Source organism: Danio rerio, chromosome 6 (genome assembly GCF_049306965.1).
Source record: "Danio rerio strain Tuebingen ecotype United States chromosome 6, GRCz12tu, whole genome shotgun sequence".
Taxonomy (NCBI): Eukaryota; Metazoa; Chordata; class Actinopteri; order Cypriniformes; family Danionidae; genus Danio; species Danio rerio.
The window spans coordinates 9,387,110-9,402,372 of NC_133181.1; the positions used below are offsets into that span (position 1 = coordinate 9,387,110).

The 15,263-nt window shown below is 37.3% G+C and overlaps 1 protein-coding gene across 5 annotated transcripts; it reads right to left on the bottom strand.

Annotated features, from left to right (window-relative positions):
* Positions 1-1,643: 1,643 nt before the first annotated feature.
* Positions 1,644-15,263, bottom strand: wiza (WIZ zinc finger a). 5 transcript variants are annotated; one of them, XM_068221883.2, is made up of 11 exons: positions 15,199-15,263; positions 14,095-14,206; positions 11,740-12,306; positions 10,837-11,580; positions 8,901-9,368; positions 7,267-7,578; positions 5,642-5,856; positions 4,165-4,420; positions 3,896-4,061; positions 2,554-2,732; positions 1,644-2,462 (listed from the first exon to the last, which is right to left on the bottom strand). In XM_068221883.2, the coding sequence occupies exons 2-10, from the start codon at positions 14,186-14,188 to the stop codon at positions 2,570-2,572; spliced, it is 2,985 nt and encodes a 994-aa protein (XP_068077984.1). In that variant the 5' UTR covers positions 14,189-14,206; positions 15,199-15,263; the 3' UTR covers positions 1,644-2,462; positions 2,554-2,569. The 5 variants fall into 5 exon arrangements, 4 of the variants coding, with proteins under 4 accessions (XP_068077984.1, XP_009300443.1, XP_005165805.1 ...); XM_009302168.5 differs by having other exon boundaries at positions 11,740-12,309; XM_005165748.6 differs by having other exon boundaries at positions 1,644-2,732.

The following is a 15,263-nucleotide window of genomic DNA, read 5'->3' on the forward strand; positions in this document are numbered from 1 at the left end:
ATTTCTAAACATAATAGTTTTAATAACTCATTTCTAATCACTGATTTATTTTATCTTTGCCATGATGACAGTAAATAATATTTTACTAGAAGACGCTTCTATACAGCTTAAAGTGACATTTAAAGGATAACTAGGTTAATTAGGTTAACTAGTTAGGGTTATTAAGCAAGTTATTGTAGTGGTTTGTTCTGTAAAAAACTGAAAAAATATACAGCTTAAAGGGGCTAATAATATTGACCTTAAAATTACTTTTAAAAATTAAGAACTGCTTCACTGAAAAAAAATATTCAAAGATGATTCCTTGGATTTACTAATTTTTTTTACATTAAGTGGTTGTAAACAATTTATTTGTGTTGAATTTAAACAAACAAATTAAGTTGAACATTACTCAACTTATTTTGTTTAAATTAAACACAAATAAATTGTTTGCAACAGTTCTGCATGCAACACTTTTTTCAGTAGCCGAAATAAAACAAATAAGACTTTCTTCAGAAGAAAAAATATTATCAGGCATACTGTGAAAATGTCCTTGCTTTGTTAAACATCATTTAGGAAATATTTTTAAAAATATATTAAAAGTGGGGTTAATAATTCTGACCGTTATTAAACATAAAACGATTAATTTGCCTGAAAACAAACTTATTTTAAATAAGTAGTCTGAAGAAACAACCCATCATTTTTGAGTGTATGCTTATCACACCTAAAGACACTGTTCAGAAGTATTTGTTGCTATTAAAGTTTAGTTTGTTTAGGGCTTGCAGCATTAAAACACCAGGGTGAGTAAATAACAATAGAACTTTCACTCCTTCATTACGATTAATGGCTTGTGCAGAGGACACATCTGCAGAATTTCTCCTCGACTGCATCCAGAATGTTCTATAGCTCAGATTGCCTTTTAAATTCTCAAAAAAAAAAAAGGTCTCTTCACATCTGTTCACTACAACCTAGTTCAGCCACTTCTTCTATGTAGCTCACATTGATCTCTCTACACGAGGGGCTCGGGCTAAACTAGAAAAACACTGCATTATAGTTTTAGGAAGACAGCACTTGGGTCAATCTGCTAACAATAGCGCTGGACAGTTTTAGGATTTTTCAGTTTTGTTTTTAAAAAGTCATTGCAGAACTTTCCAGAAATCATATTTCCCCACTTCAGGTCCAAAGTGTCATTTAATGTAATATCTGAAGGATTTTAAGAATGCAGCGTCATATGTTTTACTACAAATAAACAAGATGTCTTTTACAGCATATATGAAGCACATAATAACGGAGTTTGTCCTAGCAGAACAGCCTGTTGTATAAGTGCTCAATTTCCCCTTCCTCTTCCACCTGAAAAGGCCCTTTATTCACATAAGAGCTCCATAAATGTGTCGACCCAGTCTATATGTCCTGTAATGAACAGCTGTCAGCACAGCTGCTTTACACAGACTCCTCACTGCAGGAAGCAGACAAAACTCCCCAAACAGGAGGGTTTCATTTACGCAGGAACATCACATTAACAGAGCTCAAAAGTGAAAAACAGCTCGAGATGGGAAAACGAGAGCAGCTCTGGGAATATCACTCTTTTTGGTCTCAGATATAAGAGACGTACGCTAAATTGATTATTCTAAAGATTCAGTCAAACAGTCTATAAATGGCCCGCATTACAGTAAAAAGACTTACAGTGTGACTTTATTAATCAAACGCAGGTATAAAAAGTTGTTTTAATAACGTGTACCAAACTATTTCGCAAGAACACTACAGGGATTTTGAACTGGATTTTACTTAAAACCTTAAAAGGCCTGCAAATTGGTGAAAACAAATCAGAAATCACACAAAAAACAACAGATGTGGAAATAAATTCCACATACAACATTCTGGAAAGGTCTGACGCTAGAGAATACAACATCATCTACTCCAACCTGACACCAGATCACAGTGAACATGTAATAGCATCATGTAAACACACAAGAACATGTAATAGTATCAAACTGTAGACCCATTTTACACGTGAAGACATAGGGAAAAAATCTGTTATAGTAAGACAGTAAACGTTCACCTAAGATCACTTGACGTCACCTGACTGCTCTGTAATGCTGGTTTCTGTTTATGCTGCAAAAATCCTGAAACTATTTCCTGAACACATATAAAGAAATCTGTTTTTTTGGCATTGAAAATGACACTGTAGGATGGTGTATAAAAATTTTAAGTACTAAAAGTAAAAATAATATTATTTTCGATGACCAATTGCTGGTCTCCACAGTTTGTGTTCATAAAACGCTCTTTAAAACTAGACACATTAAGTACTAATCGCAACTTTTAAGTACAGTATAAAACAACGGGCTTGTAATCTTGTTAATCAAGAAACCAGCAAAACGTAGTAGCGTTATGAAAATACGATAAAAACCTACCGGCCTTCGCAATGCTTGATAGGTAGGACAAGCTGTGGTCCACATTTTTCAGTAGTGTCCTATAAAACTGATCACCTTTGAATAAAAGGAAACATCACAGTTGACAATTAAGGTCCAGATGATGAAGCTGTACTCAAGTCAGTGTAGTGTCATTGCGTAAGATTACAGTAGAGAAAGAGCCTCTAGACTGCCTGAGGGCCGATGAGCAGCGGTGTTTCTGGTTGGCTGAGAGGAGGCTGAGCTGATGAGCCGGAGTCCTGCTTCAGCTTTAGGATGTGCTGCTGGAGGTGCATCACCCAATCCTCCTGGATGGAGAGCGGCCCGTGAAAAACCTCCTCACAGAACCTGCCAAATCATTCACAGATTACTCCAGTCTTTACATAGATATATTCTTTAAAAAGTACGCATGAAATCAAATTTGGAGATTTACAACAAATCACACCATGCTTTCTTGAAAAGATGTGCATGGCAATCACAGCTTCGCTCGATGTATTCAATGAATTGAAAAGTCTTAGTTGAAGATTAGCAAATCAAACTTCGGTAACACTTTAGAACGGGTGTCAAGCTCAATTCCTGGAGGGCCGCAGCCCTGCAGAGTTTAGTTCCAGCTCTCCTTCAACACACCTATCTGTAGGTACCAAAAAGCACTCAATTAGTTTAATCAGGGTTGGAACTAAACTGTGCAGAGTTACAGCCCTCCAGAAAGTTTGACACCTGTGCTTTAAAATAAAGTTTCATTAATGCTAGTTGAAGCATTTACTAACATTAACCAAGTATGATTAATCATGTAAAGCAATTTATTAATCAAGTAGTGCTTGTTAATATTATTGATGCAAAGTGAGTTAACATGAGCTAAAGTTATTTAACTTAAAATTAGATAAAGTAAACAAACATTTACATTTACATTTAGCAGACGCTTTTACCCAAAGCGACTTACAAATGAGGACAAGGAAGCAATTTACACAACTATAAGAGCAACAATGAATAAGTGCTGTAGGCAAGTTTCAGGTCAGTAAAGTCTAAGAAGGAAAGTATTAGTATTTTTTTTTTGAGTGCAGTTAGTGGTATATCCAGAGAGACAATTGCAGATTAGGAAGTGAAGTGGAGACTAAATAGTTGAGTGTTTAGTCGTTTCTTGAAAACAGCGAGTGACTCTGCCGTTCTGATGCAGTTAGGGAGTTCATTCCACCAACTGGGCAGATTGAACGGGAGCGTTCGCGTGACTAAATACCGTTATAAATGTATTACTAATAGTTTATGTTAATAAATACCTTAACTAACATTAACTAATGGACCTTTACTTAAGCGTTACCAAAAACTACTACTATTTTTGAATGGATTAATTGTGGATGTAAAGAGTAACAATGTGCACTAGGAAAATAAACATTGTGAACTGATTTTTAAACCTGCTTAGACAGCTCTTCTCCACATCCATGCAGGAAAACAGGCAAGCTCATAATAGTACCTCACGTACTACAGTAGTAGTATAGTAGTAGTATTTCGCGTACCTGCACTTGAGGGAGTATATCTTGCCCACCAGCTTCACCAAGCTGGTTTCTGGTGGTCTGGGCACCAAAGAAGGAATGTTTCCGACCCGAGGAGGCTTTGAAGGTTCTGTTTCCCCAGATCTGCTCTCAGAGTGGGATGAATGCTTTGTAGGACGCCGTTCAAAGCCTAAGACAACAACAGAGACTTTCACTGCACATATTCTTTTTCTTTTACTTAATACCTCAATTAGTGCATTGTACATTTAAGCTTTAAATTTAGATCCCTTTACCTCGAGGTAAACGAACGTTCAGCTCACTGCGGGCTGTGGGAGACTGGATAAGGCTGTCTGAGGATAGTTCATCTGACGGAGGCCGTTTTTTGTGAGTTGAATAGTGGCTCATCCCTGCTTTGCCATCTCTTGCTGCTTTGGAATTCTGGGATACCTGCGGCTGACCTGCAGAGTCTTTCGATGAAGCTTTGGGAGAACCAAGACGGACAGACTCAGAGTCTGAGGATGAGTATGGAGTGGAGGTTTTTCTGGGGACCTGCAACAGAGATGGTTTGAGAAGATTAATTCCCAGCAATCAAACATTCAATAAGGTATTGAGCCAGATCAGTCTAAAAAATAATATATTTACAAAATATAATTCATACATCCACAACATTCACATAAATACACGTTTACAAAATCCAATTTAAGCTCAAAACACAATTCATATATACACACATCAAATTTGTAAATTTAAAACACGATTCATAAACACACAAACTCAATTAATACATTTAAAACACGATGCACAAATGCACAAATTCAATTTGTAAATTAAAAACAATTCATATTAAACTCAAATCCAATTCGTAATTTTAAAACACGATTAATAAATACACAAATCAAATTCCTAAATTCAAAACAATATTCATGAATACACAAGTCCAATACTTAAATTTACAACAATTAATAATAATCACAAATCTAATGTGTAAATTTAAAACAATTAATAATATACACAAATCCAGTGCACATTCAAAACACAATACAAAAACACACACACCTAATTCGTAAATTCAAACCAATTCATAATATACACAAATCCAATGTGTAAATTTAAAACACGATTCAAAAACACACAAATCCAATGCATTCATTAAAAACATGATTCAAAATATACACAAAATGAATTCGTGAATTCAAAACGATTCAAAAATAAACAAACACAATTTGTAAATTCAAAACACAATACAAATACACAAACCCAATTCGTAAATTCAAAACACGATTCAAAAACACAAATCCAATTTGTAAATTCAAAACACAATTTATAAATACACAATTTCAATTCGTAAATTTAAAACAATATTTAAAAATACACAAACCCAATTCGTACATTTAAAACAATTCATAATATGCACAAATCTAATTTGTTAATTCAAAACATGATTCATAAATACACAAACCAATTCGTCAATTCAAAAAAATTCATTAATACACAGATGCAATTCGTAAATTCAATGGCTTTTTTTTTTTTTTTTACATTCTTTAGTAAATGATGTGTAAAACCTCGTTCAGTGTTGGCGCCAGTAGCCTAGTAGTACTGTGCGCTGACATCTAGCACCAACATGCGCACGGCGACCAGAGTTCGATTCTCGGCTCGAGGTCCTTTGCTGATCCTTCCCCTCTCTCTGCTCCCAAAGCTTTCCTGTCTGAATTCTCTACTGTCCTGTCATAATGAAAGTGAAAAACCCCTAAAGAAATTGATAAGACTCACCTTTTTAACAAACGGTAGTTGGCCCCTCATGTAACTCTTGTGGAGCTCTGCTACTTTCTGCGGCTCACTCTTCATCCAGGCCATTAGGGTCTCAATAGGAGAACCGTGGACCTTCCAGTCCACTCCCTGCTGCCTCAGATGGGCTCTTGCGTGGCTGGCCAGTGCCTTTCGGTTCTCAAAATCAAAACCACACAGTTCACAGGTAGCATCACAGCCTATAGCAGAAAGAAAAGACAGTGAAGAATAAAAGTCATTAAGATTGAGAGTTCCACAGTATTGTTAGCTATGGATGTCAATGGCTTCTGCTTTCCAACATTCTTCAGCAACTTGTTTTGTGTTTAACAGAAGAAAGAAACCAGGAAGATGAAGATTTTGGAATTAACTATGCCTTTAAGAGACATTAACAAAGTCACAAATTTAGAATATTGTTTTAGATGAGTAGATATTGCAAGAAAATAACTATAGGTAATTACAAAAAACTTAAAATATGCTTTATTTATTTGTTTATTTAACTTATAATTTAACTTATTTAACTTATAATTATTTATTATATACTTGAAGTGTTATTTAACTCTGTACTCACAAATAATCAATAATAATCACAATTAATTTTCCTTCAGCTTAGTCTCTGTTTCAGAGGTTGACACAGCAGAATAAACTGCCAACTAGGCTTGGGCGGTAATACGGTAATATGGTATACCGCAGGATCTAAAATAACAGTTACTAGTGTAATTTGAAAGGGAGCGGTTAAACAATATTGCTCCCGAGCGAGCGAGCACGCACACATGCGCATGTTTGCTGTTTGTGTGTGTGAATGAGAGATAGTGTGATACTATGTGTCACTTGGTGCTCTCTCTTTCTCTATGTGTGTGTGATCGAGAGAGAGAGAGAGAGAGAGAGAGAGAGAGAGAGAGAGAGAGAGAGAGAGAGAGAGAGGTGCTCTCTCTTTCTCTATCTATGTGTGTGCATGTAATTGAGATCGAGAGAGAGAGCATAGTGCTGTGCGTCACTTGGTGCTGTCTCTCTCTGTCTGTCCGTGTGTGTGTGTGTGTGTGAATGAGAGAGAGCGTCTCGCGCAGAAGAATATGAACAGGACAAACAGTTGACCTAAGGTTGCATATACGGTATTCAGTTTCTGAAAGGTTTAGGCACAAGCCAACAGTTTGGTGGCACTGTCCGAGCGTTACGTCATCATTTTGTTAGATAAGCACGGTAATACCGGATACCGAGGTAAAATGGGGAGGAGACTTAATGGTATCAAAATTTAAAATACCGCCCAAGCCTACCGCCAACTATTCCAGCATATGTTTTAGGCAGCTTCCAGCAACAACCGAGTACTGGGAAACAACCATACACACTTATACTCTACGGTCAATTTAATTTATTCAATTCACCTATAGCGCATGTCTTTGTACTATGGGGGAAACCGGAGCACCCTGGGGAAACCCACGCGCGAACAGAGAAAACATGAAAACTACACACAGAAATTCCAACTGGCCTAGGCTGGACTTGAACCTGCGACCTTCTTGCTGTGAGGCGACATTTCTAACCACTAAGCCACCATGCTGCCTTATAAATAATCATGCAAGTAAAAATATTTTCATAAAAAAAAAAAATCAATGTACCTGCGCCGTCTTCAGGTTTCTTGTTTTCCACTGGTGATAGAGTTAACTTTGGAGGTGTGATTGCCTTTTTCTTGATTTGCACTGGCGCCCCTAAAGCAGATTCTGGTTTGATTTGGGATGCCCGTACAGTGCCCTCTCTCCTCATGAGCTCATGCAGCGCCTCTATGGGTGGGAACTTCAAGGACCACTTTGCTCCCAGTTGTCGTAAGTGTGAACGTGCGTGACAGGACAGAGCTTTACGAGTATCAAACATCTCACCACAGTAGTCACAGCATACAAATTGTTTGGGCTCCTGGTTCTCAGTTTTAGCGGCTGTGTGAAACAAACATTGTGAACACTGTGATCAGAAAACAAAAAAATGTTCATCCAATTAAATAGAGTCGGACCAACATCTCTCATAATTCCGATAAGTAGCCCAAAATACCTGTCAGCAAATGCAGATTTAAACAATGGCGCAGCCGTTTGTACGCAGCTCCGAGAGAGAGCATGTGCGCGCGATCGGTCAAAACATGGTGAATCAAACTTTTTAAAAACCTGTATCAATATTGGAGTTACCTTTGCACGCTGGAGAAAGGATGACACCATGTCTGAAGGATTTCTCTTAGAACGGTAATGTTCTGTTTTAGAACTGTTTTAGCTTCACACAAAGCTGATGCAACGTTAAGATGTTACAAATGGGTTACATCTTCACAGAAGTGTTGTTCAGCTACTAAAATCTTTCGATAAAAGATTTATAAGACTATTTTCAGTTTCATAAGGGACCTTTTACAGCATCAATGACGTAGATTTTAATTAGTTTAACAACAAAACACAAGTAAATAGCGCTATTCTGCCTAGTCTCTCTCTATATTGTTTACCATGCAACTCTAAATATTCGCTCTGATATAGCATGTCAGTTTGGCTTGCATGCCGCCGGACAAGCACTAGTCGCTTTTAACACATTCTTTTGTGGTGCTCCTGTTTCAGGAGCCATGGCTCTAGACGGCAAGGTAGCTGTTAGCATTGTGGAAGATCACCTACTGCACCTTTAACACAATTCAATTTAGATTGTTTTGGAATATTATTAGCTCCATAATATAACAAAAGTTAACAGGAACTTTAAACACATTCGACCTTCCCTGACTTTCAGACAAATCCCATTCGGGCAAATTTCTGAGTGTCTCTATAGCAGGGGTCACCAATCCTGGTCCTGGAGGGCCGGTGTCCCTACAGGGTTTAGCTCCAACTTGCCTCAACACACCTGCCTGGATGTTTCAAGTACACCTAGTAAGACCTTGATTAGCTTGTTCAGGTGTGTTTGATTAGGGTTGGAGCTCAAATCTGCAGGACACCGGCCCTCCAGGAACAAGTTTGGTGACCACTGCTCTATAGTCTATATACAATTAGAAATATTTTATTAAATTGCTGTTGTTTTTTTGAGAAGCAAGAACCAAGCACAAGTTTCTTGTACATTACATACAGACAGGTGCGAAAGTAATAGCTTGCTTGCTGCAGTTCCCTAAACATCCACTAGTGTTGCTACATATAGCACCTTTCTAAAAGATCAAATTAACCAGAAATCTAACCATCACACAAACATTTGCAACATTGTGTTTAAAAGAAAGCAAAAACCCAAGCAACACATTAGTACTCACCAATCACAGGTGATTTGACTGCGTTTGAATCAGACAGAGGTGTTAAAGGTGTGATGGGTGCACTTTGTGACTTTGAAGACTCTATGTTCGAGACATCAACCTCCACAGGCTCGTCTTTTGGTTTGGGGTTCACAGTCCTGAAACCTTTCTTGGCCTTTGGAACTTTGTGTGGAACTGGACGAGGGGAGGATGAAGGGGGTTCAGGAGCTAAGAGAAGCGGGGGTGCTGAGGGAGTTGCAGACGGAGATAAAAGTGGAGTCAGTGAGGGCGGCTCCAGGGTAGAGAGAGATCCTGCAGAAGCAGCCCGTTGGGCCATCACCTCTCGCAGGGTAGCCATGGGAGACCCCTTGACAGACCACTCTGTGATGCCGAGCTGCCGGAGGTGATAGCGAGCGTGACTTGCTAAACTCTGACTCTTCTTAAATTTCTCATGACAGAAATCACATTTGACAGTTTTAGATGATTCACCTTTGGAGGACGAAAGAGAAAAGTATGTTAGGACCAGAGATAAAGTCTCAACTGTGTTTCTCAATCACATTGCAAGAGGACCACCAGCTCTGCACATTTTCCATGTCTCCTTTATTAAACACACCTGATTCACATCCTCAGCTCATTAACAGCCTGAAAGACTTGAAAAGTGTGTGGCAGACAAAGGAGACAAAAAGTGCAGTGCAGTGTGAGAACCACAGCTTAAATACAATACAAAAGATTTTTGATCTTTCACCCTTAAGTGAATATACACCGAGATCTGTTTGGTATTGAGGGAGTATATCTTTGGTATATTTCTCCAAACATAATTCTTTATGTTTAGCAGAACCAAGAAATTTACACAGGTCTGGAACAACCAGAGCATGAGTAAACAAAGACAGAAGTTTTTTTTTTGGGTGAACTATGCCTTTAAGTAAATGTAATGCTATCTATCAAAAACCAATCAAAAAACCAATCAAAAAATATAAATAAAAAAACTCATCTGGTGCTCATTTATGAAGAAAGAAATTAATATTATTATACATTTTGAAAACTTTTGTTGTGCTTAACATTTTTGTAAAAACAAAATATCTCATAAGAACATCATTTAGCTGTTATTGACATCCTTGCTGAATATTATAAATAAATAAATCAAAATAATGATAATTATATAATAATTATATAATGATATTTATACACACACACACACACACACACACACACACACACACACACACACACAGACACACACACAGACACACACACACACACACACACACACACACACACACACACACACACACACACACACTCTCTCTCTCTCTCTCTCTAACGGAGAGAAGATTTTTTTTTTTTTCCAACACATTTCTAAACGATGTTTTGATAACTCATCTCTAATAACTGATTTATTTTATCTTTGCCATGATGACTAAATAATATTTGACTTCTATACAGCTTAAAGTGACATTTAAAAGCCTAACTAGGTTAATTAGTTTAGCTAGGCTATCGAACCACTATCGCCAAAAAATTGGCTTAAAGGGGCTAATAATTTTGACCTTAAAATGCTTTTTAAAAATGGAAAAACTGCTTTTATTCTAGCCGAAATAAAACAAATAAGACTTTCTACAGAAGATAAAATATTATCAGACATACTGTGAAAATTTCCTGACTGTTAAACATAATTTGGGAAATATTTAAAATATTTGAAAAAAAATTCAAAGGGGGGCTAATAATTCTGACTTATATTATTATCTATATATATAAAAAAAAAAAAATATATATATATATATATATATATATATATATATATATATATATATAGTTAAATATAAAATTTACATTTTGCTTTTTAAAAAACTATTTCAAAGTTTCCAGTTTTTGTCATTTGGGTTATTTCAAACATTCTGCCAACATTAGAAAACCCTTAGTTTTACAAAAAATAATATTACATTAATAATTATTTTCTCACCATGACAGCGTGATTTAAACTCTGCTTGATCGCCAAGGGACAAACTTGCTGAAGCATCTGAAGAAATCTTGCATTTCTTCACTGAGGGAGTTGATTTCAGTTCTGTTTTCTCAATGAGAGGCAATGCTTCTGAAACATCTGCAGAAACCTTCTGCTTTTTGGCTGGTGGAGATGATTTCGATTCTGCTTTACCACTGACAGGCAATATGCTCAAAACATCTGGAGAGAGCTTTTTCTTCTTCCTTGAAGGTGATTTTAGTTCTGTTTGGCCACTGAGAGGCATGTTCCCTGAAAAATCCTGTGAAATCTTCTTCTTTTTGGCTGAGACAGTGGATTTAAATTGAGCTTTTTTGCTGAGTAAGTTCCCTGAAACATCCAAAGAAGTTTTCTGCTTTTTGACTGAGGGAGGTATTATACGAATAGATGTCAGTCCTTTAAGTACCAAAGAGGAAGGAGATGGATTTTTGCTGGTAGATGATGATGTGGAAGGAACAGAGGTGAGTGAAGTGCGATCCTTAATGTCTGGGATGTCCAGCAGACCAGCACTGGCTTTTTCCTGGAAATCCTCGCTCTGGATAATTTTATGGAGCAATTCTATGGGAGCACCTTTAGAGTCCAAATGGACGCCAAACTGCCGGAGGTGGGACCGTGCATGGCTGGATAGACCTTTACGAGTCTCATACCACGCTCCACATAATTCACACACATGGACGTCTTCCCTCTTTGTGGAATTCGTCATAGTTGCTGGTGAAAAAGCACAAAATGCATTTCAGAATTTGTTTATTTTAATGTTACACGCAAAGATTTAATTAGCTTGCTTTATAGAGTGGTAAAATTAGCAAGTCCAAGATTTAATTCCACTTCCACACACGTTCCAACATTTTTTTTATTGCAGTTACTTACTTAAATTAAGTGGAGCGTCTGTTTCCTGAGGAGCCCAGAGGGGTTTGGCGGAGGCCAGAGAGAGGGAGGTAGATGGACTGCTATCACCAATTCTGGATTCAAGAGCCTTCGGAAGAGACGAGGCCACAGGACTGGACACTACAATCTTCTTTGAAGATTTTTTACTAGTCTTCCCTACAGCGAAAGTCAGACCAGCCAGTGATCCTTTTACAGCAGAGGGGGCAGACGATGAGGAAAGAGCATATTTCTTCTTTACAATGTTGGATATTTTAATCTTCAGTTTGGGCCCAGGTTTCTTTTTGAGGATGTGGGACGGAAGTTTACTTTTTTTAGCAGGCTTGGCCTTGACCTGGGACTTGTGTTTGTACTTTTTGACAGGCTTGGCCTGTTTTTTGAACTTAGGTAGAGTTCCACCTCTTTCCTTCATGAGCTTGGACAGAAGGTCTATAGGAGCTCCACTGCTGTCAGACACCGCCACTCCCAGCTGCCGAAGATGAAACCGTGCATGACTAGAGAGGCCAGGTCTGGTTTCAAAATTGGTCCCACAAAACTCACAACTGTGGATGCCTGCTGTAAGAATGTGAGAATGCATAAAGTGAATATATCTGTATGCCGGGTTCAGAGCTTTTTTTCTACTGGTTCGATCGGGCCAGAGGTTCAGGTTTTTACTTGCCCTGCCAAAATTTTCACTGGCCCCACCAAAAAAAAAAGGGAATTTAATAGTTATTTTTTAGCCACATATTTTAAATAATGTGTCAAAATTGAAGTCTGTGAATCTAGAATTTCAATACTTATTTTTTTTTTTAAATAAAAGTGATATGCAAACAAAAAGAGCAGAGGAAAATGTGGAGGTATTTTATTGCGGTTCGAAATTTTTTAACAAAAGGTGGCTGACTTGTCAAACTGACAGCAAACTGTGCAAAACATTACTTTTTTTTTTTTTTTTTGCTTCCAAGACGTTAAAAAATTGTTTTAAAACATTTCTTTTAGCCTTATAATTTGATGTTGCCGCCATGTTGCCGTTTCTTCACTGTACTGGCTGTTACCAGGTTACGGAAAAAAATAGCATGCTCAAAACATCAAATCAGATAAGAGGAACTGGAGAGCAATATGGTGTTTACGGCATCACAGAGAAGGTGGTGTTTAAAGACAAAAAAGCACAAACTTAAAATGCACACAATTGACAAATAGTCGCAGACAAAATAGATGTTAGTGACAAGGCAGCACTGTCCCAATCTGGCCAGTAATGATCCTGTCTACTGTCCCAAGCGTCTCTCACGCTAGCCCTGGGCCACCGGGCAGTACTTATGGTTGAGCCCTGGTATGGAATGTGAACATTTATACTGTTTTATAGATTTTTCATATATAAACAAATACCAGGGCACCTATTTGCCATATATTATGCAAAATGTTGCTCATATTTGGGAGTTTTTGAGTTCGCCTGCAAAAGGTTTATTAGCAACCAAGGGCAAACATACATTCAAAAATTAGCTAATGTGTCAAAATCTCAAAATGATTGGTTTGATTTCTCTTATTCTTCGTAAACCCCTCCATTCCTACTCTTTCTCATTACCGAATCTGCTTATGAGGCTTCTTTACCTCAGTGATTGTGAACAACATAGACAGTAATGCTGTGTTCAGACCAACTGCAAAGAGAAAAATACCATTGTGCCACTCACTCTAGTTTATTTGCCTCATGCTAATTTTTTACTCAAGACGGAAATTGAGGTGAACACTTCACAGTCATGTCATTAAGGCCATCCAGTGGAAATTTGCCTCTGTTCGCTTATTTGCACTGATTTTGTAAAATCCAGCATAGCAATTTTACTATACCATTTTCAGCCACCGTTTAATTATTAAACGCTTGATTAACCTAACCCTCCAATACAAGCATTCCACTGGAAAGTTTTTAAATTGTGGTATAAGATAAAATCTTAATACAAGGCTTCTAAGCTTAACGTTGACAACATAAAGCAGATACAATGTTTGATGCTGGGCCAAAGTAAACATTGTTTGTGGGCAGTCAGTGAAGAGGAAAGGCTGGATTTTTGGAAATGTTTTATGGATTTATGTTCAACTTGTTGCATGTAGACAACATAGTGATATTGAAACATGTTTGGTATCCTCTAACTGAATAAAATAAATGAAGTAAAAAAAAACATCTGTCTCTGTCATGCATGCTGTTTTCTGTGCAATATGTCAATTCTCAATATCTGCAGGCTGGCTCTAACTTTAGGCAATGGGGCAAAAATCAAGGAATTAAACTGTTGTGTATTCTAGCATATTTAAGTACTTTATTATACCATATCCAACTATCATAGCCAACTATGTAAATTCAATCATTGATGTACTTACAGTCTGATTCGTCTTTATGCACTTCTGACACCAGAGGCTCTTTGGAAAAGGTGGCTGTGCTTGTCTTTGCTGTGTCTACGGCTGTATTCTCCATGGCTGAAAACTCCTGGATCTTAAAGATAATAAAGTTTAAACACATGTAGATCAGTCTTTTTTTAAATACCCACATTTTAAACGAAAAGACAACTAATAACAGTCGGTAAGAGGAAAAACACACTCAAGTTATACAGTAGTTCCACCAAAAATAAAAGCTCTGTTGGTTGTTTACTTCCCTTTACTTGTCACAAAGATGTTTTAGTTTCTTTCTTCTTAAGATAATATTCTGAATAAAACTGGAATCATTGACTTCAATAGCATTTGTTTTCCATGGAAGTTGATAGTTACTGGTTTCCAGCTTTCTTCAGAATATCAGCTTTTAGGTTCAACAGGAAACAGACACTCTTGAAGCTGTGGAACCACTTGACGGTGAGTAAACTGCGAGAATTTTTATTTTATTTTGGGGGGTAAACTATCCCTTTAAGCTTCTGTAACCAAAACGTAATAGTAACTACAGCTAACGTTAATTCTACATTAGCATAACATTGTTTGCATCCTATTAGGAAACATGTATTAAACATACCTCTAACAAAACACCAAATAAAATCAAAGAACCAAAGCAAAACGTACTGTTTTACCTTCGGTAAGCATTAACATGATCGACTATAGTATTTTGATTCATGACTGCACTTTTCTTAGCAATGTTTACATCTTAGTGTGACACTGCAAATGCACGTGCAGCCACTCATGTCTCGGCTATAATATTAAATGGTTGAATTTATACGCAGTCATTAGCTTTAATCACAACAGGAGATGTTAGTGTTGCAATATTATGAGGAACCAAAAGCAAACTTTCCATCTCGAAACATTTCATGCGTCAGTTTCAGCCATTTAACACAATGGACGCGCGCATGCAGCTAGCATGAGCAATAACTGATCACACACTGCAAGTACAAAAAGCGTTACGAGTGTGTAACGTAAAGCCACAAAACATACGGGCGGTTCTGCTACATGTCGCCAGTTCTATTAAAAACAAAATGAAGAAACACATAATGCTAAAAAGCATACCTTTTAAGTTGCGAGGTTTCTGTTACAGTAGGAAAGCCAGCCACTCTAAACAACACAGCACAGTC